We start from the raw sequence: 27738 nt of genomic DNA, 5'->3' as shown, positions 1-27738 counted from the left end.
TATTATGTCCACCTTCCTACCCTGAGATCAGTGGGACCCACAGGACACATAAGTGAATCTTGAGAAATCTATACCACAAGGAGGAAATTGAGAAGTGAAGGGGTTTGCAAGAGCTTCTAAAAAGTCTAAAACCACCAAACTGAACCTTTCTCATAAACGCCCAGTTAAAGGAGAGAATTAGAATTAGATAAGGGTTTTGTTTTAAATTCATTCCCTTAGCACCTCTGGGAAAATTTTGTTTAATAAAAAAATTCTAGAACATATACATGATTGTCATCACTGTCCATCCACAGGACACAACAGAGAAAATAAAAAATGCAAGACAACTTAGACATACTCAGTCAAAAAAATAATAATAAAGCAGTAATCCAGCCCAGCGTGAGGCCTCAAGGCCCAGAGATCAGACAAACCAGGACCAGCGAGCCCTGCAAGCTTCTCTTCCGGAGGGCCTGAGGGGACACTGACCCTGCCCTTCCAGCCTCTAACTTTTTGAAAACCGCATAAGAAAAAAAAGGGGTGAGGGCTGCAGAAAGAGGCCTCTTTCTAAAGAGAGGGAACCGTGGGAAAGTCTTGAAGAACATCAGAGCGAGGAGGCCCTGAGAGGGCGGGCGGAACACGGAGTGGCAGGTGGGAGACCTCTGCAAGTTCAGCCTCGGAAGCAGCCCTGCCCTGGCTGAGAGGGGATCAGTGCTGAAGTCTGTGCCACACCCTTTCATCTTAGAGGCTACAGTCTGGCCTTCATGTCAGATGCAGTGTGCCTCTCAGGTTACTTCCTGGCAAGCTCCAGAGTCCTTGCAAAGTGGAAGCTAGGTTCCCCTTGTGACGGGATCTTCAGTTCTTGCTGGACAGCTCGGCAGGGCAGCCTAGTCATCCTCACCACCCCCGTACATGTCAGCCAGTTTCTTGAATCGACTTCCCCATTCAGTAAGGTAGTTGTAGTCCTGGTCCTGGTCGGAGGCCGAGGAGGTGAGCGAGCTCAGGGAGCCGGCATCTGAGCCACTGCCCTCGTAGTCAAACACTAGCAGGGAGTCGTAGGGTGGGGCGGTAGGGTCTGTGTTAGCAGCCTTCAGGTTCTAGGGAAACAGAGATCAGCAGTTAGGAATGGCAGGATGGCAACCCTTGCATAACGGCTCAGGGCAACCCAAGCCGGTGGGCAAACACCATGACTCTGAAGTCAGACAGATCAAGCCAGAAGACTATACACAGCAGTTTTGAGACTGGGCAAACCTCTCAGCTGCTCTAGGCCTGTTTCCTATCTATAATATGGTGATGCCCATGGCTTTGGAGGAATTGAGTACACACACAAGTCTTGGTAGGCTACTAGCTGACACGTAGTTAGGCATCGTCTTTATATTTACAAATGTGGGGATTAAGACAGAATTCGCAAACTATCTAGAAACCGTCTAGAAACTATCCTCCTCTAACGAGACGCTCAAAGCATCTTCTCTGAAACAGCTGCCCGATCAATGTTTCCAGGTGTGAGCACCCGAGTGTCTGATGCAGTATTCTAAACAAAGCTCAAGAGAGGTTTGCTGCCAGGCAGTGGTGGCGCACACCTTTAATCCCAACACTTGGAGGCGGAGACAGTTGGATCTCTATGAGCTGGAGGCCAGCCTGCTCTACAGAGCAAGTTCCAGGACAGCTAGGGCTGTTACATAAATAAACGCTGTTTCTTTTTTTTTTTTTAAAGATTTTATTTATTATGTATACAGTATTCTCAGTATTCTGTCTGAAGGTATGCCTTCAGGCCAGAAGAGGGCACCAGATCTCATTGCAGATGGTTGTGAGCCACCATGTGGTTGCTGGGAATTGAACTCAGGACCTTTGGAAGAGCAGGCAGTGCTCTTAACCACTGAGCCACCTCTCCAGCCCAAATAAACGCTGTTTCTAAAACCCAAAAAGAGGCTTGCTGCTGGACTACTTCCAACAGGCAAGAGGGGCAAGCAGGTTTGTTTCCATCTCTGCAGAAGACAGAACAGAGTAGAAGTTGGGGCTGAAGAGTGTGTGTGTGTGTGTGTGTGTGTGTGTGTGATGTAATAAGGGCAGCGGGGCTGCGTTCCCAGCACCCCGGCCGCCTGCTTGGCGGCTAGCTTATGCCCCAAAATAATTACACAGACACTGTATTCTTTTAAGCACTGCTTGGCCCTTTAGCTCTAGCACTTACAGGCTAATTCTCACATCCCGATCAACCCATCTCTAATAATCTGTGAGCACCGGTCTTACCGGGAAAGGTTCAGCATGTCTAACCTGGTGGCTTGCTTCATGGCGTGTGTCTGCCCAGGAGCCGGGAGCATGGCGTCTCTCTCTGAGGCGTCTGCTCCCGAGAGAGCTGTGGAGTCTCTGAGCTCACTTCCTCTTCCTCCCAGCGTTCTGTTCTGTTTACTCCTCCCACCTATCCTCTAACCAATAAAATGGGCCAGGGCAGTTCCTTTATTAGCCAATGACCTTCCTCCATCATTTCCCCTTTTTCGGTTTAAACAAAAAAAAAAGAAAAAAAAGGCTTTAACTTTAACATAGCAAAATTACATATAACAAAACAGTTACCAAGTAAAAGTTACAATAATCTTTATCATGACTAAGGAAAACTATAACTAACTATTCTTAACTCCATCAAAGACTCCAGAAAGATACAATACTACCTAAGCAAACAAGAAAAAAGCAACTTTTAAAACTCTAGAAATGACAGAGACATCTCGCTACCTGGACAGTCACCCAAAGTTCCTCTGTACCGTTGGGGCATCGATCTTCAGCCTTCAGGCCCATGGTATCCAGCAGACATTTCCATAAAGCAGGAAAATTCAAAGTCAATTCAGTCACTATCTGTTGTGTCCTGCAGAATGTCTCGCAGACTCTTTCATGAATCAGGAACCCCGAAAGATCATCTCACCTTAGGCAAGTTCAGTAGTCCTCTCTCTGCGGGTTCTCTGTGTCCAGTTTATGCAATAGTCCAGGCAAGAGCAGTTTCTTGCCCAAATGGCTATCAAACTCCATAACGTACCTCTTTGATGCCCATCTTCCTCTTGAAGTAGATTGGTGCTGCCAGGAGCAGAGTGTCTCATTGTCATGAAAAGTCCTAAGTTATTAAAATATTTTAAATGCCATATTCTGCAGTCTTTGAGAGATATGAAGAATGCCTATCTGAAATATATCTCTATATGTCTAGAAAAATCTAACTAACATGACTACAAGCTTTACTATTATCGATGATTATCCATTAACAACCTATATTTCTTAATTATACAGTACATATTTAAATGAACTACACAATCACAATACCTTAATCAAAATCAGAAACACTTATACATATAACAAAATTGACCTTAAATCTCTATCAATAAAGCAAAATCTATACTAATGTAAATTATTCATATCTATATCATATCCCCCTTTAAATGTAAAAGGATGTTTATAAACCATATTTGGGAACATGGACGCAGTTTTTTCTCTCCAAACTGCTTCCTGCTGAATGGGGGCGTCGTTAATTAGGTCTTTCATGGCATAACCTGTGTGCTAATTTCATCTCAGTTGGCAGTTGAGCAAAGCAATTTTTTGAAGGCGTGCACAGGAACCATTCAGGAGGACGTGGTCCATCATACCAAATCAGAGTAGAAGAAATGAACAGCGTCTCATCCTCTGTGAAAACAAAATAAGAAACTCCTTTCCAAAGTATCATATCCTTAGATCCAAATTCATAATATCTATGTTGGATTAGTTCAGCAGTATTTATAAATAAATATCTTTTAGCATCTGTTTCTCCTTCCTCAGCATTTAAACAATTCAAAGAGAGCATAATAGCATACAGTATCAAAAGTCTCTGTGTATTTTCCATCTTTGTATGCTTTGTTTTAACCTCTATTTTGTTTATTTTTACTTTCAACTCTTTGCTTTTTGAGACAGGTTCTCTGTATCTTTGACCTGAAGTAACTCTGTAGACCAGGCTGTCTTTGAACTCTCAGAGATCCGCCTGTCTCTGCCTCCCAGGCATTCAGGATTAAAGGTGTTTGCTACTACACCTTGAACTCACAGAGATCTGTTAGTCTCTGCCTTCTAGGCACTGGGATTAAAGGCGTGTGCTACTACACACAACAACTCTCTTCCTTTTTTTGTTTTTTACTTTAAGAACTTCAACTTTTAGTCTGCATATATTTTTAACACACTTTAAACCATTTAGAAATTTTCTCTGTCTTTGAATCTCTCTTTACTGTATATCTCTCTTTTTCTGACCACATGAATCTTTAATTTACCAAGCGATCTCAGTAGGACTAAAGCCGTGGCTTTGCCAGCTAGATCCAGTCCATTCCTTAGCTTTCCAACCTCATGGCTGAGGTACTGGCTGTAGCCATGTTTACTGCTATAACTCTATGGCATTTCAAGGTCCCTGCCAGCAAGCGAGCTTCAGCAGCCTGTGCTCGCAAACCGCACAAACCGCCTGCATAAAAGAGTCAGAGTTTGTCCTGGCAGGACAGCTCAGAAAGCCGGCATTTTTAAATGGCGCAGCTTTTTTCCTGCTACGGCTGAAAACCGAAAAGCATGCATTCAGCTTTTCGTCAACACCGTTTAAGTGTTTCGTGGCAGGACCTCTTAATGAGCTGCAGGCTTTGCAGCTAAAGCTGAGTCAGGAAGCCTCTCTTAGATGAGAGCGCTGGCTTGCCTCTAGCAAGCAGAGTAGAACCGAGAAATTGCTGCTACCAAGAAACCAGGCACAATGCTTTCATTTTGTTCTAGAATTACTTCCCAAGCTGGCTCAGGCTTAATGTGGAAGCAGCTGTCCACTGAAGTAATATGGAAGTAATAAGTAATGTGGAAGCGCCAACTGAAGTAGTAAGGGTGGTGGTGGGGCTGCGTCCCCAACACCCCAGCTGCCTGCCCGGCTAGCTCAGTCGGTAGAGCATGAGACTCTTAATCTCACGGTCGTGGGTTCGAGCCCCACGTTGGGCACCATATGATGTAATAAGGGCAGCGGGGCTGCGTTCCCAGCACCCCGGCCGCCTGCTTGGCGGCTAGCTTATGCCCCAAAATAATTACACAGACACTGTATTCTTTTAAGCACTGCTTGGCCCTTTAGCTCTAGCACTTACAGGCTAATTCTCACATCCCGATCAACCCATCTCTAATAATCTGTGAGCACCGGTCTTACCGGGAAAGGTTCAGCATGTCTAACCTGGTGGCTTGCTTCATGGCGTGTGTCTGCCCAGGAGCCGGGAGCATGGCGTCTCTCTCTGAGGCGTCTGCTCCCGAGAGAGCTGTGGAGTCTCTGAGCTCACTTCCTCTTCCTCCCAGCGTTCTGTTCTGTTTACTCCTCCCACCTATCCTCTAACCAATAAAATGGGCCAGGGCAGTTCCTTTATTAGCCAATGACCTTCCTCCATCATGTGTGTGTGTGTGTGTGTGTGTGTATGTGCAGATTGGAAGACAACTTTAGGGAGTCTATAGTAGGCTCACACAGACGTCCCACATTCCTAACTTATGGCTGTACAAATAGCTTATTTGGAGGGTTAAAGCTAGATTTGGGTCACATCTAAATCAGTGGAGGCCCAGTCCTGGGAGTGTGAGGGGTGTCAGAGGCTCCAGCAGTCTTGAAAGTTCCCTGAGGGATTCCAGTGCCAGGCAAGTTTGGGGGCCTCTGTCAGTATCAATCTATCCAGTCCTTGAAGTAATCCACAATAGCTTCCACAATTTTCTCTCCATTAGAATCTTATTTATTGCCAGGTGGTAGTGGCACACGCCTTTAATCCCAGCACTTGGGAGGCAGAGGCAAGGGGATCTCTGAGTTCGAGGCCAGCCTGGTCTCCAGAGCGAGCTCCAGGACAGCCAGGGATACACAGAGAAACCCTGTCTGGAAACAAAACAAGACAAAGCAAACAAACAAGAATCTTATTTAGGGGGCTGGAGAGATGGCTCAGCGGTTAAGAGCACTGACTGCTCTTCCAGAGGACCCGGGTTCGATTCCCAGCACCCACATGGCAGCTCACAACTGTCTGAAAATGCAGTTCCATGAGATCTGACACCTTCACAACAACAAACATAATAAAGTTAAGTAAATAAATAAAAGTTTAAAAAAAAAAGAATCTTATTTGATGGAGGAAGGTCATTGGCTAATAAAAGAACTGCCTTGGCCCATTTCATTGGTTAGAAGACAGGTGGGAGGAGAAAACAGAACAGAACGCTGGGAGGAAGAGGAAGTGAGGTCAGACTCCACAGCTCTCCTCTCGGGAGCAGACGCCTCAGGAGAGACGCCATGCCCCGCTCCTGGGCAGACACACGCCATGAAGCTCCGACCCAGGATGGACTAGGCTAGAATCTTCCCGGTAAGACCGGTTCTCACAGATTATTAGAGATGGGTTGATTGGGATGTGAGAATTAGTCTGTAAGTGCTAGAGCTAAAGGGCCAAGCAGTGTTTAAATGAATACAGTTTGTGTGTTGTTATTTCGGGTAAAGCTAGCCTTTCAGGCGGCTGGGGTGCTGGGGACGCAGCCCTGCCGCTCCAATTACTACACTTATTTATCTATTTTGAGGCAGGGTTTCACTTTTAAGTACAACCTGGCTGGGAACTCATAGCAGTCCTCCTGCCTCAGCCTTCCAAGTGATGGGATTATATGTATGGGCCACATCTGGCTTCATAGTTTAATCTCTAGAATTCAAACCTGTTGGGAGGCAGAGGCAGTTGGATCTCTATTAACAGTTGGTGCACACTGTTAATCTCAAAACACAGGAGGCAGGAACAGGCAGCGGACTTGTTGAGTTGGAGGCCCATCTGGTCTACATAGTTCTAGGTCAGACAAGGCCATAGAGGGTGACCTTGTCTTAAAAGACAAACAAAATCCCAGGACATCCAGGGCTACACACAGAAACCCTGGCCGGGGGGCAGGGACAAGAGAAAAGAAAATAAAGAGACAAAAAATCAAACCAAAAGAAAACAGAAAAAGGAATAAAATAAAGGAACCAGCGAGACAGCTCAGCAGGTGAAGGCACTTGCTGCCCCAAGCTGGATCCCCACACCCATGTGGTGGACGGCAAGAACCAATTTCCACAAGTTCTCTGGGGGGCGACAGGGATGATCAAGATCACCTGCTGCTTTAGTTTGCTTTTTTTTTTTTAACATTTATTTATTTATTATGTATACAGTATTCTGTGTGTATGCCTGCAGGCCAGAAGAGGGCAACAGACCTCATTACAGATGGTTGTGAGCCATCATATGGTTGCTGGGAATTGAACTCAGGACCTTTGGAAGAGCAGGCAATGCTCTTAACCACTGAGCCATCTCTCCAGCTCCCTTTTTTTTTTTTTTTAAATCGAGACAGGGTTTCTCTGTAGCTTTGGAGCCTGTCCTGGAATTAGCTCTTGTAGACCAGGCTGGCCTCGAACTCACAGAGATCCGCCTCCCTCTGCCTCCCGAGTGCTGGGATTAAAGGCATGCACCACTACCTCCCGGCTTTGCTTGCTTTTTTAAACACAAGGTTTCTCTGTGTAGCTCTGGCTGTCCTGGAACTCACACTGTAGTGTAGACTAGGCTGGCCTCGAACTCAGATCCACCTGCCTCTGCCTCCCAAGTGTTGAGATTAAAGGCATGCACCACCATGTCTGGTTCACTTTCTGCTCTTTTTGAGGACTCAAGTTCAGTGCCCAGCACTCACAACTGCCCATATGTAACTCCAGTTTCAGGATGCTGATACCCTTTTCTGACTCCATAAACACACATATGTGGTGCACATGCATACACGCAGGCACACACACACACACCCCTAAAAAAACAATAAAATGTGTTCTACCTGCATGTATGCCTGCAGGCCAGAAGAGGGCACCAGACCTCATTACAGATGGTTGTGAGCCACCATGTGGTTGAATTGAACTCAGTTTCTCTGGAAGGGCAGCCAGATCTCTTAACCTCTGAGCCACTCTACAGCTTCTCTAAAAAAAAAAACTTTTTAAGCAGGCTGGAGTGATGGCTCAGACGTTAAGAGCACATATTGCTATTGCTCTTCCAGAGAAGCCAAGCTCAGATGCCAGCACCCGTAATCAGTGGGTTACAACTGTCACTAGCTGTCACTCCAGCTCCTCATGTACATTTCCCTCCCTACACAGACACACATAATTATTCTTTTAAAATTATTGTTTATTATTATTACTTTTTTAAAAAAGATAGATTCTCATTATGTACCTCTGACTGTCCTGGAACTCACTCTGTAGACCACGCTGGTCTTGAACTTAGATATCTACCTGCTTCTTTCTGCCTCTTAAGTCCTGGGATTGAAGGTTTGCACTATACCCAGCTTTTAGAAATTATTTTTGTTTTTAAAACATTTATATTATGTGCATTGGTGCTGCCTGCATGTACGTCTGTATACCATGAGCATACAGAGCCTGCAAAGGTCATAAGAGGGCATTAGATCCCCCTCAGAACTTGCGTTACAGAGTTGTCAGCCCCCGTGTGAGTGCTGGGATTCAAACCCCAGTCCTCTAGAAGAGCAGCCAGTGGTCTTCACTGTTAAAGCCTCTCCAGCTCCATACACAATCTTTTTTTTTTTTTTAAAGATATATTTATAGCCGGGCGGTGGTGGCGCACGCCTTTAATCCCAGCACTCGGGAGGCAGAGGCAGGCGGATCTCTGTGAGTTCGAGACCAGCCTGGTCTACAAGAGCTAGTTCCAGGACAGGCTCCAAAACCACAGAGAAACCCTGTCTCGAAAAACCAAATAAATAAATAAATAAAATAAAATAAAGATTTATTTATTATGCACACAATGTTCTGTTAACATATATACACCAGAAGAGGCACAAGATCTCATTATAGATGGTTGTGAGCCACCATGTGGTTGCTGGGAATTGAACTCAAGACCTCTGGAAGAGCAGCCAGTGCTCTTAACCTCTGAGCCATCTCTCCAGCCCCCTCAATATACAATCTTAAAATAAAATAAAAACTTAAAAAGTTGTCCTCTTAGCCGGGCGATGGTAGCGCACGCCTTTAATCCCAGCACTCGGGAGGCAGAGGTAGGCGGATCTCTGTGAGTTCGAGACCAGCCTGGTCTACAGAGCTAGTTCCAGGACAGGCTCCAAAGCCACAGAGAAACCCTGTCTCGAAAAACCAAAAAAAAAAAAAAAAAAAGTTGTCCTCTGATCCTCATATATGTACCATGGCAGACAGTGCATAAACACATAAATATATAAATAAAATGTAAAAATGCAAAATAAAACTAGAAAACCAAGAGGCCAGAAATAGTATCACACTGCCTTTAATTACAGCACTTGGAAAGCAGAGGCAGGAGACTCTCTGTGAGTTGGCGGCCCACCTGGTCTACAGCAAGAATTTCAGGACTAAACAGGAAACACTCAAAAAAACAAATAGAAGATGAAGCAATGGCTTAGCAGCCAAGAACACAGGCTGCTCTTCCGGAGGAAAGGGTTTCAATCCCCAGCACCCACATGGGGGCTCAGCTGACAAGCCTCTGCAACTCCAGGGCCAGAGGACACAACACCCTCTTCTGGCCTCTGGGGACACTGTACAATGTGGTTTACAGCCGTGAATGTAGGCAGAACACCCATGCACACAAAATAATAAAACAAAATAGTTTAAAAACAAGCAACAAAAACCAACACACACACACACACACACACACACACACAGAGAGAGAGAGAGAGAGAGAGAGAGAGAGAGAGAGAGAGAGAGGAGAGAGAGCGCCTTATACTCCAAAACTCCAACTTAAACCTGAGTAGTCTGGCTCCAGAATACTTTCCTAATAAAGTGTTTGAATACATGGTGAAACTATTCCTATAAATTTGGAGTTTATGGAGGAGGAAAGAGAAGCCACAGATACTCGAGTATCCAGAGCTCACACAGCTGGTGGGTAGAGCCAGGATTTGAATTCAGGATCAACACAGAAAGTCCTTGTTTGTTCTCCCACACTATTTGCACGTGACTCAGGGGTAGCGTGGGTTAGTCTGCCAGGCCTCACCTCGATGATGAAGTTGCCAATCTCATCTGGGTTGGCTGGCCGGGGACGGTACATGGGTGTGGGGATGAAGGTTGGGGCCACATCATTGCGGAGAACCACCTCAGGCCTGGCCTCCAGCCCCCGGTGGAGCTGGGTGATGTCATAGTCCTTCATGAAAACAAATGGGGGCATTGGGTTGAGAATGTGCCCCATTTCCCACCAGCTACATCTCAGCCCTCTGATGCTTGGGAAGAGGCCAGAGATCCCAGAACCCCTCATTTCTACTGCCCTCCCCCTTCTTCCAAATTAAGGGCAGACTTGGGAGCCACTCAGCTGGGGCAAAGAGAATCTAGTACTAGACACCCTCCCAGGAGAGGGGTTGGTGGCCAATGCTGCATGAAGACCGATGTCTCCGCCAGGGCTGGTGAACAGAGCTAACAGAGGTTCCATCATGGGCCTTGGGAACGCCCACATCTGCCTCCACCACTCCAGTGACCCACCTGGTCCTCTTCACCACCACCTTCTTCACCGTAATAGAAGACATTGTCACGGGTGTCGTCCTCTGGGAGCAGGAGGGGCTCTTTGACCTTTCTCTTCCTTCTCACCAACAAGAGGAGCGCCAGGAGGAGGGCTGGAAGAGTGGGGAAATATGAGAACTCCCCCAGCCATGAGGCCAGCCAGGACCGCAGGCCCTCAGAGCATAATGCATTCATTTATTTATGGGTTTTTCAGAGAGGATCTCATGTAGCCGGGATTGGTCTCGCTGTCTAGCTGAGACTAGTCTTTTTTTTTTTTTTTTTAGATTTATTTATTTATTATGTATACAACATTCCTTCCATGTATGTTTGTATGCCAGAAGAGGGCACCAGATCTCATTATAGATGGCTGTGAGCCACCATGTGGTTGCTGGGAATTGAACTCAGGACCTCTGGAAGAGCAGTCAGTGCTCTTAGCCTCTGAGCCATCTCTCCAGCCCGCTGAGACTAGTCTTGAACTTCTGATCCGTGATGGCTAGTCTTGGGTGTCAATTTGACTACATCTGGAATTAATAAAACCCAAGCAGCTGCGCATGCCTGTGAGGGATTTTGTCTTAATTAAAGCATTTGAAGTGGGAAGACCACTTTTAATCCAGACCTTTTGAGCTGGGAAGATCCACCTTTAACCTGGGCCACACCTTTGGCTGGAAGCCTATGTAAGGACGTGGGAGAAGGACGCTTTGCTCACTGTCTGCTTGCTCTCATTCTTGCTGGAAAGTCCGTACCGTGACTGGCCTTAGAGCCCACTTCTTCAGGATTCCAGCATACTGAAGATCAGCCGAGACATCCAGCCTTGCGGGCTGAACAACATTAGATTCTTTACTTTTTTTTATTTATCATATTTTATTTATTTTTCTACTGGATTCTTGAACCTTCCATCAGTAGACAGCCAATGTTGGACCACAGCCTGTAAACCACTCTAATAAATACTTTATATATATTCATTCTCTAAGTTCTATTCCTCTAGAGAACCTTGACACTCTGCCTCCAAGACCTCTCAAACGCTGGGATCACAGGAATGCACTGCCATATCCAGTTCCGCTTAGGTTTAAAGCCCTGCCATCTCTCGCCTATAGGTCTTCACTTAATGTCACCACCTCCTGGAAGCAGCATGACTCCAATCCTCCAACCGTAGTCCTACAGCATTTACCAAACCAGACTTTCCGCTCTGGTGGTATTGAGGGGGAGCCCCCGGTCGTTGTCGCTAAGTTATTTTATGGGCCTTGGTGTTTTGCCTACATGTATGTTTGTCTGAAGGTGTCAGATCCCCTGTAACCGGGGTTACAGATGGTTGTGAGCTGCCGTGTGGGTGCTGGGATTTGAACCCAGGTCCTGGGGAAGAGTAGCGGTGCACCTCTCCAGCCCCACCTATGCCCCACCAGTTTTCTATGTGGTTCTGGGGATACAGCCCCACCAGTTTTCTATGTGGTTCTGGGGATACAGTCAAAAGGGTGCATGCCTGTTAGGCAAGCATTGTCTTTTTAAAATCCATTGCACAGACTGGTATTCAATAAAGGAAACTTTGTTCAGCTAAGTCAAAGAGCTGTCTTCTGCACTTCTAGGTGGCTGTCTACAATCAAATATCAATACTCATAAATTCCTGTGACGTCCGCCAGAGTTGACACTTGGTCAAGGTCCAGTTCTCTTAAAGCAGAGAGTCCTGGCTAATTCCAACTTAGTCTGAGTACCTGAACGACGTGGGGGTGGACTGTCTTATGAAGTCTTGCTTGTCCGTACCCCTTTCTAAGATGTGACCAGCACTGGCATGATGGTTAGTCTGCATATTCAATGCAACACAATCTAGAATGCTCTAGGAAGAGAAACTCATGAAGGACTGTCTAGATCAAGTTTGCCTGTGGGCAGGGCCGTGGGGGGTGACATAGAGGTAGAGAGAGCTGCCCCTGTGGGTGGCACCATTTCTTAGGCAGGGGATCCTGAGCTGTACATGAGTGAAGAGAATGAATTAAGTTTGCATGCATCCAGTCTCTGTTCCTTTATTTTATGTGTGTGGGTGCTTGCATGTCTGTATTATGTACATATCTGTATCATGTATGTCTGGTGCCCACAGAGGCCAGAAGAGGGCGCTGCTTCCCTTGGAACTGGCATTCAGATGGTTAGGAGCCATCATGTGGGTCCTCTGGGAGAAAAGCCAATGCTCTTAATTGCTGAGCCATCTTTCCAGCCTCTTTCACCCCCTTTTTGAGACAGTCTCACTATGAAGCTCTGGCTGGTCAAGAATTTGTTAGGTAGATAGACTAGGCTGGCCTCAAACTCCCAGAAGTCTACCTGTCTCTGCTTCTGCAGTGCTGGATTAAATGAATGTGCCACCATACCTGGTTGCTTCTCCCCATTCTTGACTGTGGGTGTGACTAGATGCTTCAGGTTCTGAACTGAAAACAAACCTTTCTCCCTTACGTTGCTTCCATCTGGTTTTTGTTTCTGTAGCCCAGTGAGAAAACACCTTACCTGGCTCACAACATATTTGAACATCAGGGGAATAACTGGATGGTTGTGGGAAATCTAGGAACTGAGGCCTGTCCTCAAACTCAGAGATCCACCTGCCCCCAGAGAGCTAGGGTATGCCATCATTGCCCAGTCTAGAAATATTTATTTATTATTACTATTTTTTTTGAGACAAGTTTTCTCTATGTAACAGTTCTGTCTAGTCTAGAGCTCGATATTTAGACCAGGCTGGCTTTGAACTCAGAGATCTGCCTGCCTCTGCCTCCAAAGTGCTGGGATTAAGGGCATGGGTTACCACACCCAGCTATTTATTATTTACATGAGCACACAAAGTAAGGGTTTATCACGTCATCTTCATACACGTGTTACTGTACTTTGTTCTCATTTGTTCCTGTCCCCACTGCCCACCTGTGCTGCTCTCTTCTTCCCACACGGTGCCCCTCCTGCTCCCCTCTGCCCACCTGTGCTGCTCTCTTCTCCCACACGCTGCCCCTCCTGCTCCCCTCTGCCCACCTGTGCTGCTCTCTCCTCCCCACACGCTGCCCCTCCTGCTCCCCTCTGCCCACCTGTGCTGCTCTCTTCTTCCCACACGCTGCCCCTCCTGCTCCCCTCTGCCCACCTGTGCTGCTCTCTTCTCCCACACGCTGCCCCTCCTGCTCCCCTCTGCCCACCTGTGCTGCTCTCTCCTCCCCACACGCTGCCCCTCCTGCTCCCCTCTGGCATGCCCATGCACTTACTCTATTACTTCTTTCTACTTCCTCACCTTGGAATCCCCATTCTAGTTTCATGACCTGCGAATACATACCTATGATCACACACATATATGCACATGCACACACATAAACATATTTACATATATAACCCTAAGTCTGGGTACCACATGCTAGCAGAAGCATGTGGCAGCGTCTTCTTGAGTCTCGTTTACTTCACTTAGCATAATGACTTCCAGTTGTGTCCGTTTCCCTGCAGCTGTCATGAAAGATTCGTGTTTAACAAAATACTTCTGCTTTCTGGCCCATGATGCTTACACTGTGGCACGTTTAAAAGCACTTCATGGCTTGTTAAAACACAGGTAACTTAGGTCTCACCTCTAAGTTTCTGGATCATCAGGTCTGCAGGAGGGCAGACAAGGGAATCTGCCTGTTCTTTTAAAAGCAGGTTTATTGAGTATATTGCAAGAGACAGCCAGATGGAGTAATGAAAGGTTGCCTGAAACCGAGAGTCTGCCTTTCTAACAAATTCCTAGACTACCCAGAACCACTGCTTAGGCCTCAAAGTGACTTGACAGGAAAACATTAGCCTGGCATATTCTTCAAGCTCCAGAAACATCTAGCAATTAAATGATATTTGTAGAATTGGGAGAGTTTAAGAAACGAATGAGTCGGGGAGGAGATAGACCGTTCAACGGTTTAAGAGCACTGGCTACTCTTGAAGGGAACTGGGTTTGATTCCCAGCACCCACATGGCAGCTCAGAGCTGTCTATAGCTACAGTTCTAGGCTATGTAACCCCATTATGGCTTGTTGAGGCACACATGCGATACACATACATTCAGGCAAAAACACTCCTAAGTATAAAACAAAAGAACCAAATGAACGAGAAATATTGGATGTACTCTTAGTTTCAGAAATTCTGAGAAAAATCAGGTCTCTTAAGTACCTAGTTGCACACAGAGGCTTATGGTACTCACTCAGCAGAGCCAGGACAGCACCCAGGATGGGGAGGACGAAACCACCCTTCCAGGGCTCGGGGCAGGTCACCACGTGGCCATAGCAGTCACACACTTTGGCCCTGATCATGGTTAGCTGTTCCCTGTTGCCTTGATCAGACAGAGAAAGGTGCAAATCATACGTGTCTTGCTTCAGGAACTTCTTCAGCGACAAGGCCACGGTGTCTCCTGGAGAGACAGATAATTTCTTAGTCTAGGGATGTCATGCATGGTGAGCAATGAATACAAGATAAGGGGTGATAAGAGCCTCAGCACCCGACGAACAAGAGGCAGTCTTTGTCTGAGTGTAGCGCCGTGATGGAGTACCTGCTTAGCATCCGTGAGGCTCTGGGCTCAAGACCCAGAACACAAAAGCAAAACAAAACAAACAAAATGTTCCCAAAACCCTGGCTAAACTGAAATTTAACACTGTGAGACTGTGAGAAGGAGTATTGGGTTACAAAAGTTACTTCATTTTTTTAGCATTTTTTTATTGTCTTATCACTACTTTTTTTTTTTTTTTTTTTTTTTTTTTTTTGAGACAGGGTTTCTCTGTAGCTTTGGAGCCTGTCCTGAAACTCACTCTGTAGACCAGGCTGACCTCGAACTCACAGAGATCACGTCTACCTCTCGAGTGCTGGGATTAAAGGTGTGTGCCTCCACTGCCCAGCTGTTGTCTTATTTTTGTTGCTGGTGTGTGTGTGTGTGTGCACACAGGCAAGCGTGTGTTATAAGGCATATGTGAAGATCAGAAGATCAGAAGTGAGCCTTCTGGGGGTCAGTCTCCTCTGTCCACCTCTGGGTTCCGGAGTCAAACTCTGGTCCAAGTTTGTGCAACCCTTTGAGAAACCTTACTAGCCCACAAAATTTATTTATTTATTTATTTGTTTATTTATTCATTCATTTATTTATATAGTGTTCTGTCTGCATGTATGCCTGCAAACCAGAAGAGGACACCAGATCTCATTAAAGATGGTTGTGAGCCACCATGTGGGTTGCTGGGAATTGAACTCAGGGTCTCTGGAAGACAGCCATCTCTCCAGCCCTAGCCCCCAAATTAATTCATCTCTTTCTCTCTTTCTTAATGTGTATGGGTATTTTGCCTCCAAGCATGTCTGTACATCTGTGTACCACGTAAGTGCCTGGTGCTCTTGGGGCTAGAAGAGGGTGGTGCTGGATCCCCTGGAACTGTGGTTACAGACAGTGTGGGTGCTGAGAATTGAACCTGGTCCACTGGAAGAGCAGCCAGTGCTCTTAACTGCTGAGCCACATCTCCAGCCCCAATTAATTCCCTATTTTTTAATTGATTTAATTGATTAATTATTTTACACGACAGTTGGGTTGGTATCAAACTCATGGCAGTGCTGGGATTACAGGTGTGAACTGCCATGCTTAGCTGTCATTTTATCAAAAACAAACAAGAACGCAGTTATAGTATTAGCAAAATGGGAGGCTCTGGAAGTCATGTGATATTGGATTGATATTCTTGCTGTAATCAGCTGCTAGAGTATTCTTTGTCTCAAAAGAATATATTATATAAGCCAGGGAATGATGTCATATGCCTTTAATCCCAGAACTCAGGAGGTAGAGGCAGGAGAATCTCTTTGAGATTGAGGTGAAGCCAGACTGGTTTACTAAGTGAGTTTCAGGACAGCCAGGGTTACACAGAAAAACCCTGTCTCAAACATTATTCTAAGAAGTAGCTAACTTAATTGGTTAATGTTCACATTAACTGGTTACCTATCTTTTTTGAGACAGTTCTAGAACTCACTCTGTAGACTTAGGCGAGCCTCAGACTCACAGAGTCTTCCTGAGTGCCGAGATTAAGGACATATGTCACTACTGCCCTGCCTGGTTACCCGTCTTTAAACAAATATTTATTTATTTTATTGTATGTGCATGAGTGTTTTGCCTGCATGTATGTGCACAAAGTGTGTGCTTGGTGCCCAAGGAGGTCAGAGGAGGATGCCCGATCCCTTGACACTGAAGTTACAGATGATTGTGGACTACCATGTGGGTGCTGGGAATCGATCCTGGGTCCTCTAATGAGCAACACATGCTCTTTTTAAGTTTTTTTTTTTTTTTTTTTTTTTTTTGGTTTTTCGAGACAGGGTTTCTCTGTGGCTTTGGAGCCTGTCCTGGAACTAGCTCTGTAGACCAGGCTGGTCTCGAATTCACAGAGATCCGCCTGCCTCTGCCTCCCGAGTGCTGGGATTAAAGGCGTGCGACACCATCGCCCGGCCTTTTTAAGTTTTATTTAATGTGTACAGGTGTTTTTCCTGCATGTCTGTCTGTGCACCACATGCATACCTAGTGCTGTGGAAACCAGAAAAGAACGTCTGACTGAGCTCCTGGAACTGGAGTCGCAGGTGTTTGTGAGCCACCATGTAGGTCCTGAGAATTGAACCAGTGTCCTCTGGAAGGGCAGCTAGTGTTCTGAACCACTGAGCCATCTCTCCAGCCCCCGAAACAGATGCTCTTAATCATTGAGAAATCTCTCCAGCTCTGGTTATCTACTTTTGTTTGTGCTTTTATTGTGGATGCTGCTGTTTGCTTGTTCTTTTGAGACAGGGTCTCATACAGCCTTAGAACTCACCAAGTAGATCAGGCTGGCCTTGAACCCACAGAAATCTGCTTGCTTTTGCTTCCTGAGTACTGGGATTAAGTGTAATCATACCTAGTTCTATGTGTTTTGGTTCTGAAGACATCTTTTAGGGCTCCTGATATAAAGCTAAGGAAGAGCACTTGATGCCCATTTTTGAGACTCTGTGACCCACAGGTGTGATAACAGGAACGCAGGTGTGGTAACTACTGTGGGACCAACACCCACCCAGCGGAACTGGCAGCCTCTTGCTACCACAACTGAGTTAGTTACCTTTCTCGCTGACTTCTGCTGCCCAGTAGATGTCCGAATCATGTGTTAGCTGGGCCTGGAAAGGGGAGGAGTTGGGAGACAAGTCCTTGTCCGTGATGTTCAGCACTTGAGGCACAGGACTTTGGTTACAGATGGTGATCTGGCGTGGTTCTGGGAGTGGGCCATGGTCGTTGATGTCGGTGAGTGTTATCAGGAGGGTTCCAGTGCCAGTTGTGGGAGGGCTCCCTGTTCACAATCACACACATGATGTCTTCAGCTTCTGCTCTTACTCTTGATTGGTGAATGAACCAATGTTAAGTTCCCCTAAGACCTACTTAACCCGCCTACAAGTGGCTCCTGGTTACCACCCAGCTCTCCCCTCTTAAGCCCCTCCACACATTAACTTCATTATAAACTAAATTGACAATGGGAAATCATGGCAATCACAGCATCGTTCTAATTTGTGTCCACAGCAGACATTACTAACAAATCACAGCGCAGCCGCAGCTACTGCATTCAGACAGCCATTATAATTGATCACAGAGTAAAACCCACATGCTACCTCATGCTTGTACAATTGTCTGCTGATCAGCTTCAAGAAACCTGAAGCTTCAGAGAAACCAGCCTCAAGGCCTTGATTCACTAGCTGTTAAGCAGAGACTGTATAATATCAAAATCTCCCTGGTAATGGTGCAACACCACTAATCATTTGTGGGATGCCCCGCGGTCCCTGTCAGTCAACCATCAGTAGAAACTGAGAGGTCAATTCAGAGTTCAGTGAACTAATAACAAGCGGAAAAGTGAGTCCTCAGTACCTTGCCTATCTCTTGGGATTCAGAAAAATTAGGATCATAGCAGTCAGGACTTTAAATCCAGCCTGGTTTGTCAATCTCCTCCCTACCAGCATCTTCTGCTAAGGAGGGAACAGACTGTGTTTGCTCTGGGTACCATAGGCCTGCCCATGGAAGGACTGGTTGAAAGTTCTCACCATTGTCTGTGGCCAAAACCATGGCTTCATAGATGTTGTTCCTCACAAACTGTTCATCCTCACGATCTAAGATGCCTGCAGCCGTGACTTGACCGCTGTCTGGGTCCATGGCGAGCCAGCCAGCTGGGTCTCTCAAGATGTGGTAGCTGGACAGAAAGTTGAGAAGGGTCACAGCTAGCACATGAAGAATCCTACTGCAATCATTCAGAGCCTCCTAGACCAAGTGCAGAGCCTTCAGCCTTGAGCATGGCAGGAAGGGTTTGGTGCAAGGATGATGGCACTGGTATTGAACAAACTTGATGATGAAGGAACAAGCCACCCGAGCGTACCTATGTACGTGGCTGACCTGGTGCCCAGTCCCCAGGTACCTGATCTTCTGGTCCTCCTTGTCTGGGTCCTGGGCAGTATAGAAGCAGACCAGTTCCCCAACAGAGATACCCTCCTGGACCTCAACGACTTTGGAAGGTGGGACAAACACAGGGGCCTCATTGACATCTTCCACGTGGACCACTACAGTGGCAGTGGCCGTCGGGAGATTCAGCACAAAGTCAGCCTCATTGGTCACTGCTATGTACAGGGTGTGTTGGTTCTGAGCCTCAAAATCCAAGCCCTAGGAGAGAAGAGGAAGCTGAGGCAGAAGTTTGTGAAGAGGCCTGTGGACATCAGCAGGGTCACAGTACAGGGACCAAGACTCTGGTCAACAACCATCCTGCCCCCTCACTCCGTTCCCCCCATGTTTCCTAAGGGGAAATCTACTGGGGTCTCTTAGACCACCCCAAAGGCTTAGCGAGCCCTAGGAGGTTCGTTCCCAATGGGACAGTGCTGTCCTCTAGGATGGTCGAGAAGCTGTGGGCATGTTAGTCACGACTGAGTTGCCTCTGGTGACTAGCCTGGGTAGGATGCTGCATCCTACCAATGTTACAGACAAAGAACCACCTCTGTGTCTCTTGTGACTTGCCGGTGTCCCCATGGTCCCTCATACACTGGAGTGAGAAACCTGTTTATAATTAGAGCCAAGAACATGTTTAATACACAAAGCAAGCTTTGGTATGGTTTTAATGTAGACTGAGTTCTCGAGAAACGCAACTTCTGAAAGGGGCTTCTAATTTAATTTGTTCAGGATGTTTTCAGTTGTTTATGCTCTGTTTCTGAATAGCAGTGGTGGTAATGCGTCACCAGGCTGACACACAGGATCCACTGCACTTGGAATGTCTGCAAACAAATGCAAGTATCTGACCACCTCACCGTGCTTTCTGCTGTAGCTGTGCTCCAATGTAGTGCACACACCAAAATAGTTAGGAACCCTTCCTTATATTTTATAATTATCTTTCTATATATATTATAGCCTTATATATTTATAAGATGCATAATAGTTTTTCCTCCTCTTACTTATTTATTTAGACAGTTTTACTATATAGTCCTGGCTTGTCTGGAACTTTTTTTGTTTGTTTTTTGAAGCAGAGTTTCTCTGTATAGCCCTGGTAGTCCTGTAACTCACTCTGTAGACCAGGCTGGTTCAAACTCAGAGATTTACCTGTCTCTGCCTCCCAAGTACTGGGATTAAAGTTGTGGGCCACCACTGCCCAGCTTGGCCTGGAACTCTTAACCACTGAGTTAGCTTTCAATCTCTGGACTGGAACGCAACATAGACGACCAGGCTGTGTTTGAACTCAGAGACCAAAGGTATGGGATTAACGGTATACACCACTCAAAAGAACATATCTGAAATAGTCTTTTTTGTTTAGTTTGAGACAGGGTTTCTCTGTAGCTTTGGAGCCTGTCCTGGAACTCCCTCTGCAGACCAGGCCAGCCTCTGCCTCCTGAGTGTTGGGATTAAAGGCAAGCGCCACCACCACCTGGCTCTGAAATAGTCTTTATTCATCTGTTTATTCATTATTTTGTTTGTTTTAAGGCAAGGCTGGAATGGCTTGATATGTAGACCAGGTTGGCCACAAACTTGCAGTAATCCTCCTGCCTCTACCTTCCAAGTGCTAGTAAGTAAATGTGTCACCATGCCCAAATCGGGTCCACATTCTTTTTTCAAATATTTATTTATTTATTATGTATACAATATTCTGTCTGTGTGTATGCCTGATGGCCAGAAGAGGGCACCAGACCCCATTACAGATGGTTGTGAGCCACCATGTGGTTGCTGGGAATTGAATTCAGGACCTTTGGAAGAGCAGGCAATGCTCTTAACCTCTGAGCCATCTCTCTAGCCCTCAGGTCCACATTCTTTCGATTTATTTATTTATTTATTTTGGTTTTCAAGACAGGGTTTCTCTGTGTAGCTTTGGAGCCTGTCCTGGAACTCACATTATAAACCAGGCTGGCTTCAAACTCACAGAGATCTGTCTACTTCTGCCTCCCAAGTGCTGGGATTAAAGGCGTGCGCCTCTTACCTGGCCAGAACCTTTTAAATGGGCCCATATTCTCAAGCCATCAAACGTTATTATCGTTTCTGGTTGAGTTAGCCTCACTGTATATATAGCTCTACCTGGCCTTGAACTCATAAGGTACCCGAGCTGGCTTGAGTGTATTCTTAGATGGTGGGATTACAAACATTTGACACCATGTCCACATGCTTGTCTCTTAAAGGTTAGGTTGTTTGTAGCCCAGGCTGGTCTCAGATTGGCTACATAGCTGAGAATGAACTTGAACTCCCGACTTTCCAGATACCACATTCCGAGTATGTGATCATAGTGTGATCCCAAAGGCTTTTTGACCCCACCTTACTCTGTATCCTGATGAAAACCAGACCATAAAAGTACCATCCCCAGTACCACCATACTCTCCCAGTCCCCAGAACCCCCAAAACAAAATCCATAATAAGACCCTGTTTCAAAAGCTTAAAGGGGTTCTCAGCACAAGAGCTGGGGACAGTACCAGGAACTACTGTCTTGGTGTAGTCCCCAGTGAATGACTCAAGGGAAGCAGCCGGGCAGGACATCCCTTTGTCCTAGAAGCCCAAACGGACCTACCTTCTTGGTTGTCAGGATGCCTTGGTTGGTCTCTGGGTGAGTGGTGATCGTGAAATGGTCCCCATTATCACCTCCCACGATTCGGTAGGTGGCACGCCATGCTGGTGAGCCGGGGTCATCCAGATCAGTCACGGTTAGACTCTGCACCTCATGGCCCATTGCATTCTCAGGCACTGAGGCCTCATACTGTACGGGGAGAGGGTCAGGACACAGTGCAGTCAGAGCAGAGATCGACGTCACACGACAGGCTGTTCATTGGCTGCCGGAAGCCCCGCAGCCTTCTCACACTTCTGGACCACCAGCCCATAGAGATTTCAGGACACACAGATACAGAGAGACAATCCCAAGCGACAGCACAGATGTGGGGACAAGGTCACATACCCCAGACCCACTTCCCTTCTCCATGAGGGCCTGAAGCTCCAGACTCTCCCAGCCTGGGTGCCTAGGCCCCTACTGTGCACAGCCACCCACCTTAGGGCAGAGAACAGAGGCCCCAGAGAGATGGCCACAAGGACAGGAGCCTCACTGTGTTGGAGGTCTAGCCACAGTTTGGGGGCAGGTAACAAAGACCAGGAAATTAGCTTTCTGTTAAGTTTTAGGTTTTTGTTTTCTGAGACAGGGTTTCTCTGTGTAGCTCTGGCTGTCCTTAAACTCTCTCTGTAGACCAGGCTGACCTCGAACCCAGAGACCTGCCTGCCTCTGCCTTTAGAGTGCTGGGATTAAACGTGTTACGGGGTTGAAGGTGACCCTGAACTAATGATTCTCCTGCTTTACCTCCCTAATACTGTAATTACAGGCACGTGACGCCCTACTTAAGTCTTCAGGACAATTTGTGTGCGCCCACATGTATGTGTTCATGCATGCATATGTATGTGCGTGCACATATGCATGCGCCTGCAGGGGTGAGAGGTCAACTTCAGGTACTGCTCCGCAGAAGCTGACCACCTCATTTCCTGAGACAAGCCAGGGAGCCCCAGGAATCTTATTTCAGACCCCCCTAACAATGGCATTACAAGTGTGGGCCATCACACCTGGCTTTTTACTCAGGTCTCCATGCTTGAACAGTAAACACTTTACAAACAGAGTCATCTCCCAAGGGCAAATTTTTAACGAGGCCTAACTAGTGTTCCGAGGCTAGAGATTTGTGCACGTGCACAGAGGGGCGTGTGTCACTTCAACTGATGTTGAGGGATTTTTCCCCTTTAATTTTTGTATTACATTATGTATTGGGGGTGGGGCGTAGGTCGTGGGGTGAGCTTGTGGAAATCAAAGGACAGGGCCAGTTCTCTCCTTCCGCCATGTGGGTCCCGGGATCAAAGAGGTCATTTGGGTTAGTGGAAAATATTCTTGCCCACTAAGCTACTTCTCCAGCATGGAGTTTTCTATCCTGGCAACTATGTCAGTTTATGGGGTTAGATTCGAGGTCGTAAGTTTCAAATGACATCAAGACTGGTCATGATCAGATCACGGCATCGAAAATTCAGAGCAGTTTAGCAGGCATTTATCATTACCTCCACTTCACAGATTAAGAAACTGGCACAGAGAGACCTGGTGGTTTGCCTAAGGTTACACAGCCAGTAAGTGACAGACTTGGGACTTGGTTGGTTTCGGAGAAGCAGCCAACCTCGGTCCTTTACAAGATGAGGAATGCAGGAAGGAATGGGAGTTACCTTCTGTGGCTCAAACTCAGGGGCATTGTCGTTGACATCAAGGATCTCCACTATGGCCACCGCTGTGGTGGTCGAGCCCTCTCCATCCATGTCTGTGGCCTGGATGGTCAGTGTGTACTCGGGGACTTTCTGGGGGAGAAAGAGCACAGAAGGAGCCCACTGTGAGGGTGTGGGGCTGGAGCCTCATCTCCCAGCAGCTCTCCTGTGGAAGCCCCAGCACTGGCCAAAACCCTCGGCTGCTCCACATAGGCAAAGATATTCATTAGGAAACAGAAGGTAATTCCAATATTCACGGAGCTGGTTCTCCTTTGTGGCACACAGGGGACAACTCTCGGCAACATGCAAACTAAATGAGCCGATTGGACAGGAAATGAGAATTGCTCAAAAGCCTGCACTTCACAGCTGCCTCCTCACCCCCTAGGGGATCTAGCCAGCAGGTTAGGCAGCAGGTCACTGGCCCAAAGAGCTGCGGGACAGCAGAACTAAGTGCAGGAGCAGCCAAGTCAATGCAGCCGACCTGGGTCTCCACGGCTGCCCACTGGGTCTCCACGGCTGCCCACTGGGTCTCCACGGCTGCCCATGCACACGACCTGGGTCTCCACTACCTTGCCTTGACCTTGGGGCAGCCACAGAAGCTTCCACTCTAGCCAGGCTTTAGCACATAGTACCTTCCCAAAGGTCACTTACCTCCCGGTCCAGGCCACTGGAGAGGACACTAATGACCCCAGTGCTTTTGTGGATGGTGAACATGAGGTCATGTGGCTCCTTTGGTTCTTGGCTTTGGATGAAGTAAGCTACCACCCCATTGTAAGTGTGGATGGCATCGTCCTCATCTGTGGCTGTCACCTGCATCACAGACATGCCTGCAGAGAAGGGGCCGCTTAGCACTTCTCTCCAGTACCAGCCTTGCCTACTCTGGAGCCCTGTGATGTTCTGCCAACACCAAAAGGATCTCTCTCTAGCTCAGTGGCAGCCAGCTTCCTGGAACCCACTTGCCGTCACGCCCTTCTTTCCTGGGAAGTGGATTCTCAGTTTATGCTGGTCACAGTCACCGGGGACATTCTTCATATCTCTGAGCCTTCCAGCCACAGCTGTGACCATGGTAGTGATTTCCGATAAATTTGGAGAAAGGTTGACACAAGCTTGTAATCCCAGAACTTTGGAGGCTGAGGCAGCAGGACTGCCCATGAGCTAAAGTCTGGCCTTGACTACAGAGTAGCGGAGACTCTATCTCAATCAAACAGTAAGTATGCATGCTGTTCTTCAGCCTTCCGCTAAATGTAATGGCTATGGCTCTAGCAGCCACAAGAGCTAGCCTAGGATCAGCAGAATAACAAAACAGGAAAATCCTGACCTTTAACTGAAGCCCTATTGCCACCGGGATCAATTGTCTCTGGGCTTTCTCAGGATCAGGAAGGGAAAAGCAAAATTTTCATCTTGTTAAGACTGTTTAGGCCAGCCTGATCTACACAACAGGCTCCAGGCCAACAAAGGCTACACAGTGAGACCATGTTCCAAACAAACCCACACTACAACAGAAGGCCTTTAGAAGCTGGGCATGGTGGCACATGCCTGTAATTCTAGCACTCAGGAGGCAGAGGCAGGTGGCTTTCTGTGAGTCCAAGGCCAGCCTGGTCTACATGGTGAGTTGTAGGCCAGCCAGAGCTGTACAGTGAGACCAACATTTTTATCAGTGTTTGGTGCAAGCTTGAACTCAGGAGGCTAAGGCAGGAGGGTCACAAGTTTGAGGCTAGCCTGGGTTACATGGGTAGATCTTGTCTAAAAAAATCAAAACAAGCAAATAAAAACAACCAATTATTTTAATGGTGGGAATCTCTGTTATTGGCCATCTCTGATCAACTCATCTCTGAAACGCTCAGCCAGACAGCCAAGAGGTGGTCAGTCCAGACTACTCCAAAATGGGGGATAGCTCAGTGGTAGAGCATTTGACTGCAGACTACTCCAAAAGAATAGGACCCTGACCCTGTCCTTGTCCCCAGTGCCTGTCACTGAGTTTAGGAGCACACATCTACTCCCTCATCTTCTATTCCTCTTCCCTAGGGATAGTAGCCTATTTTTGCTTTCCTGCTGGGCCTGGCTGCTTGCCCTGTGGCTGCAGAACTTTGGCTGGGTCCTCCACAGTAAAAGCCCTTTCTGTGCGGTGCTGGTGCTCAAGGCATCTCGTCCAGTCAGCACGTGTTCTACCCGAGCTGCACCCTCAGCGCACGGGTTGTTCCTAACCTTCACAGTATTTCAAGGCTGATACTCCCATTTGGGTTGAAAAGCAGAGATAGGTCATGGATGTATCCAAGGTCACAGGCAGTAAAGTCCAGATTTAACTCTGAGCTTCTAAGTCTGGCTGAGCCCAAGCTTCTGGGAAATCCTCAAATGTGCCTGAGCTCGGCCACAGGTCAGCCTTGATCAGGACTCCCGGGGTGGGCGGGCGGGGCGGTGTGATGAGGGAATATGACACATAGCAACCTCCAGAAGCTGATCCCCGACTAGATCTGGACCCCACAGGCCCAGGGCAGCCCCTCCCCAATCTTACCGGGTGTTGCTCCCTCAATGACCCTCCCTCTGAAGGTCTCTTGAGTGAACTTGGGCTTGTTGTCATTCTGGTCTGTCACGATGATGGAGATGTTCATGGGTTCTTCCACAGAGGCACCGTTCTCAGACACTGCATGGCCATAAAGCTGTAGGCACAGAGGTCTGGGGTCAGCTGGTGTTCCCCCCTCACCAGGCCTTGGCCTACCTCAGGAAAGACACTACACTGGATACTGAAAGCGACTTACCTCATACTTGACAATCTTTTCCCTGTCCAGTGGCATATTCAACAGCAACCAGCCTGTCTCCTTCTCTATGGTGAAGACGCCCTCAGGTGGACTGTCTGCTCCAGGCCCAGTGATGCTGTAGAAAATCTTGGTGCCTCTGTCCTTATTAGATTTGAGCTGGAAACAAAATAAAATGACAGCTGACAAAGTGACAGGTGCCTCACCTGGTGGCAAGGAGCCTTCTGCAGCCCCCACCTGGCAGCAAGGAACCTTGCTCTTAGGTCTTCAGACAATAAACCCTGCAAACAGCAGTGCTGCCCAAGCGGAAGGCACAGACATACCTGATTCAGCCTCTGAGGGAAAGGACCCTTGCCGTTCTCGGGGACGGATATCGGCGGCATCACCCATTCTCTCTTGCGTCTTCGTAAGATGCGGTTGGGCAGGGCACTCACTGCAGGCGTCCCTGCCTGCAAAGAAAGGTGTGAATATGTTAGCTTTTACACGAAAGGAGAAAGGGGTCAGGTGTGGTTACACACACCCATAATCCAGCGCTCAGCAGGCTGAGGCAAAGATCAGGAATAAAAGGTCATCCTCAGCCACCAGCAATTTGAGGACCTGCAGGACCGCCTAAATCATGTGAGACCCCGTGTCAAAAAAAAAAAAAAGGCCCAGTAATAATACTTGTAATATTAAAAATAAAGGAAAAGAAGAACAGTCTATTTTTATTTGTATATACACAAGGAATAACTGTCCTAATTGTGTGTGACATGTAGAAGGAAACCAAAGGGACAGAACCTGCTCACAGTGCTCATCTCAAGAAGGTGGGCAGGGGTATGAGCAGATGGAGACAGAGGCTGTCGTTATACGGCTTTAAATAGTTTTGTTTTGAACATTTGACTATTCAAAAAATTAAAAGGCACTAGGAAGCTGGGTGGCAGTGGCACATGCCTTTGATACAAGCACTTGGGAATCAGAAGCAGGTGGATCTCTGTGAGTTCGAGGCCAGCGTGGTCTACAGAGTGAGTTCCAGGACAGCCTGAGCCACACAGGGAAGACACCAGGAAGCAGGGCCAAGTGCCTCAGGTCTACAATCCTAGAAGTTCACAGGATTGGCAGTCCTGTGTTGAAACGACCTTTACTTGGGGTTAACACGGTAACATGGACCAAACTAGAAGGGAGGGATCTACAGAGCCTTAGTGAACAGGGTGCTGGCAGCCATGTCTTTCTTCCCACCTCATGGGCTGCCTCTCTAGTGCCTCCTACTGGGCAGCTTCAGTCACAGTCGCTTCCCTGCTCTGACTAGCCTTCGATGCTCGCGGATGGTAGGCAGGGCTCACTGCTATAGCAATCAGACTGGCCAGCAGTAATCTGAACACAGCATCTTCCTTTTGTCCTGAAGACAAACATGGTGTTTTACCTGGACTGTCCTACTGCTCAGCACGGTGATTTCTCCATGGTCAGCACCATGCATCTCATGTCCAGTGCATCCAGTCAGTGCTACTGTGAGGAAAAGAGAAAGAGGGAATTAGAAAGCCGCCCCCTGACTAGATTAAGGACTACCAAGTGGTAGCATCCGGAGTCTCTGTCCAGCAGGTGGTTACAAGTCTCAGATGGCGTTTCTACACATCGTCTTACCATTATTTTAAATATTCTTTTCATTTGTATGCTGCATATGTGAGGTGCCCCGTGAAGGACAGGAGAGCCAGATGCTCTGGAGCTGGAGTTGCAGGTATTTTGAGCCCCCTGATATATGAGTGTTAGGAAATGAACTCAGGTCTTCTAGAAGAACAGTCCATGTCCTTAACCACTGAGCTACCTCTTCAGCCCCTCCATTTGGTC

The 27738-nt window shown here is 47.2% G+C and overlaps 1 protein-coding gene and 1 non-coding gene across 3 annotated transcripts in view; one reads left to right on the top strand and one right to left on the bottom strand.

The window, feature by feature from the left end:
• Nucleotides 1-231: 231 nt before the first annotated feature.
• Nucleotides 232-27738, bottom strand: part of Cdh3 (cadherin 3) — a 52369-nt gene continuing 24862 nt past the window's right edge. The window contains exons 3-16 of one of the 2 annotated variants that reach the window (XM_041650416.1): nucleotides 27317-27399; nucleotides 26241-26366; nucleotides 25921-26076; nucleotides 25677-25821; nucleotides 23816-23991; nucleotides 23129-23257; nucleotides 21459-21644; nucleotides 18846-19087; nucleotides 18478-18623; nucleotides 17511-17735; nucleotides 14618-14824; nucleotides 10430-10560; nucleotides 9951-10097; nucleotides 232-1073 (exon numbers count right to left, since the gene is read on the bottom strand). In XM_041650416.1, coding sequence (XP_041506350.1) covers nucleotides 864-1073; nucleotides 9951-10097; nucleotides 10430-10560; nucleotides 14618-14824; nucleotides 17511-17735; nucleotides 18478-18623; nucleotides 18846-19087; nucleotides 21459-21644; nucleotides 23129-23257; nucleotides 23816-23991; nucleotides 25677-25821; nucleotides 25921-26076; nucleotides 26241-26366; nucleotides 27317-27399 — 2309 coding nt within the window. In that variant the 3' untranslated portion in view covers nucleotides 232-863. The remainder of the gene's footprint in view (nucleotides 1074-9950; nucleotides 10098-10429; nucleotides 10561-14617; nucleotides 14825-17510; nucleotides 17736-18477; nucleotides 18624-18845; nucleotides 19088-21458; nucleotides 21645-23128; nucleotides 23258-23815; nucleotides 23992-25676; nucleotides 25822-25920; nucleotides 26077-26240; nucleotides 26367-27316; nucleotides 27400-27738) is intronic. The other variant, XM_041650415.1, reaches the window with a different exon arrangement.
• On the top strand, nucleotides 4866-4938 carry Trnak-cuu. The gene has a single exon. It is a non-coding gene; the product is annotated as a tRNA-Lys (tRNA).

This window comes from Microtus oregoni, unplaced genomic scaffold (genome assembly GCF_018167655.1).
Source record: "Microtus oregoni isolate MIOR12 unplaced genomic scaffold, Mior012 000004F_ref0000308, whole genome shotgun sequence".
In the NCBI taxonomy this organism is placed as follows: domain Eukaryota; kingdom Metazoa; phylum Chordata; class Mammalia; order Rodentia; family Cricetidae; genus Microtus; species Microtus oregoni.
The sequence above is the reverse complement of the archived record's forward strand: the minus strand, read 5'-3'. Positions and strand labels throughout refer to the sequence as shown.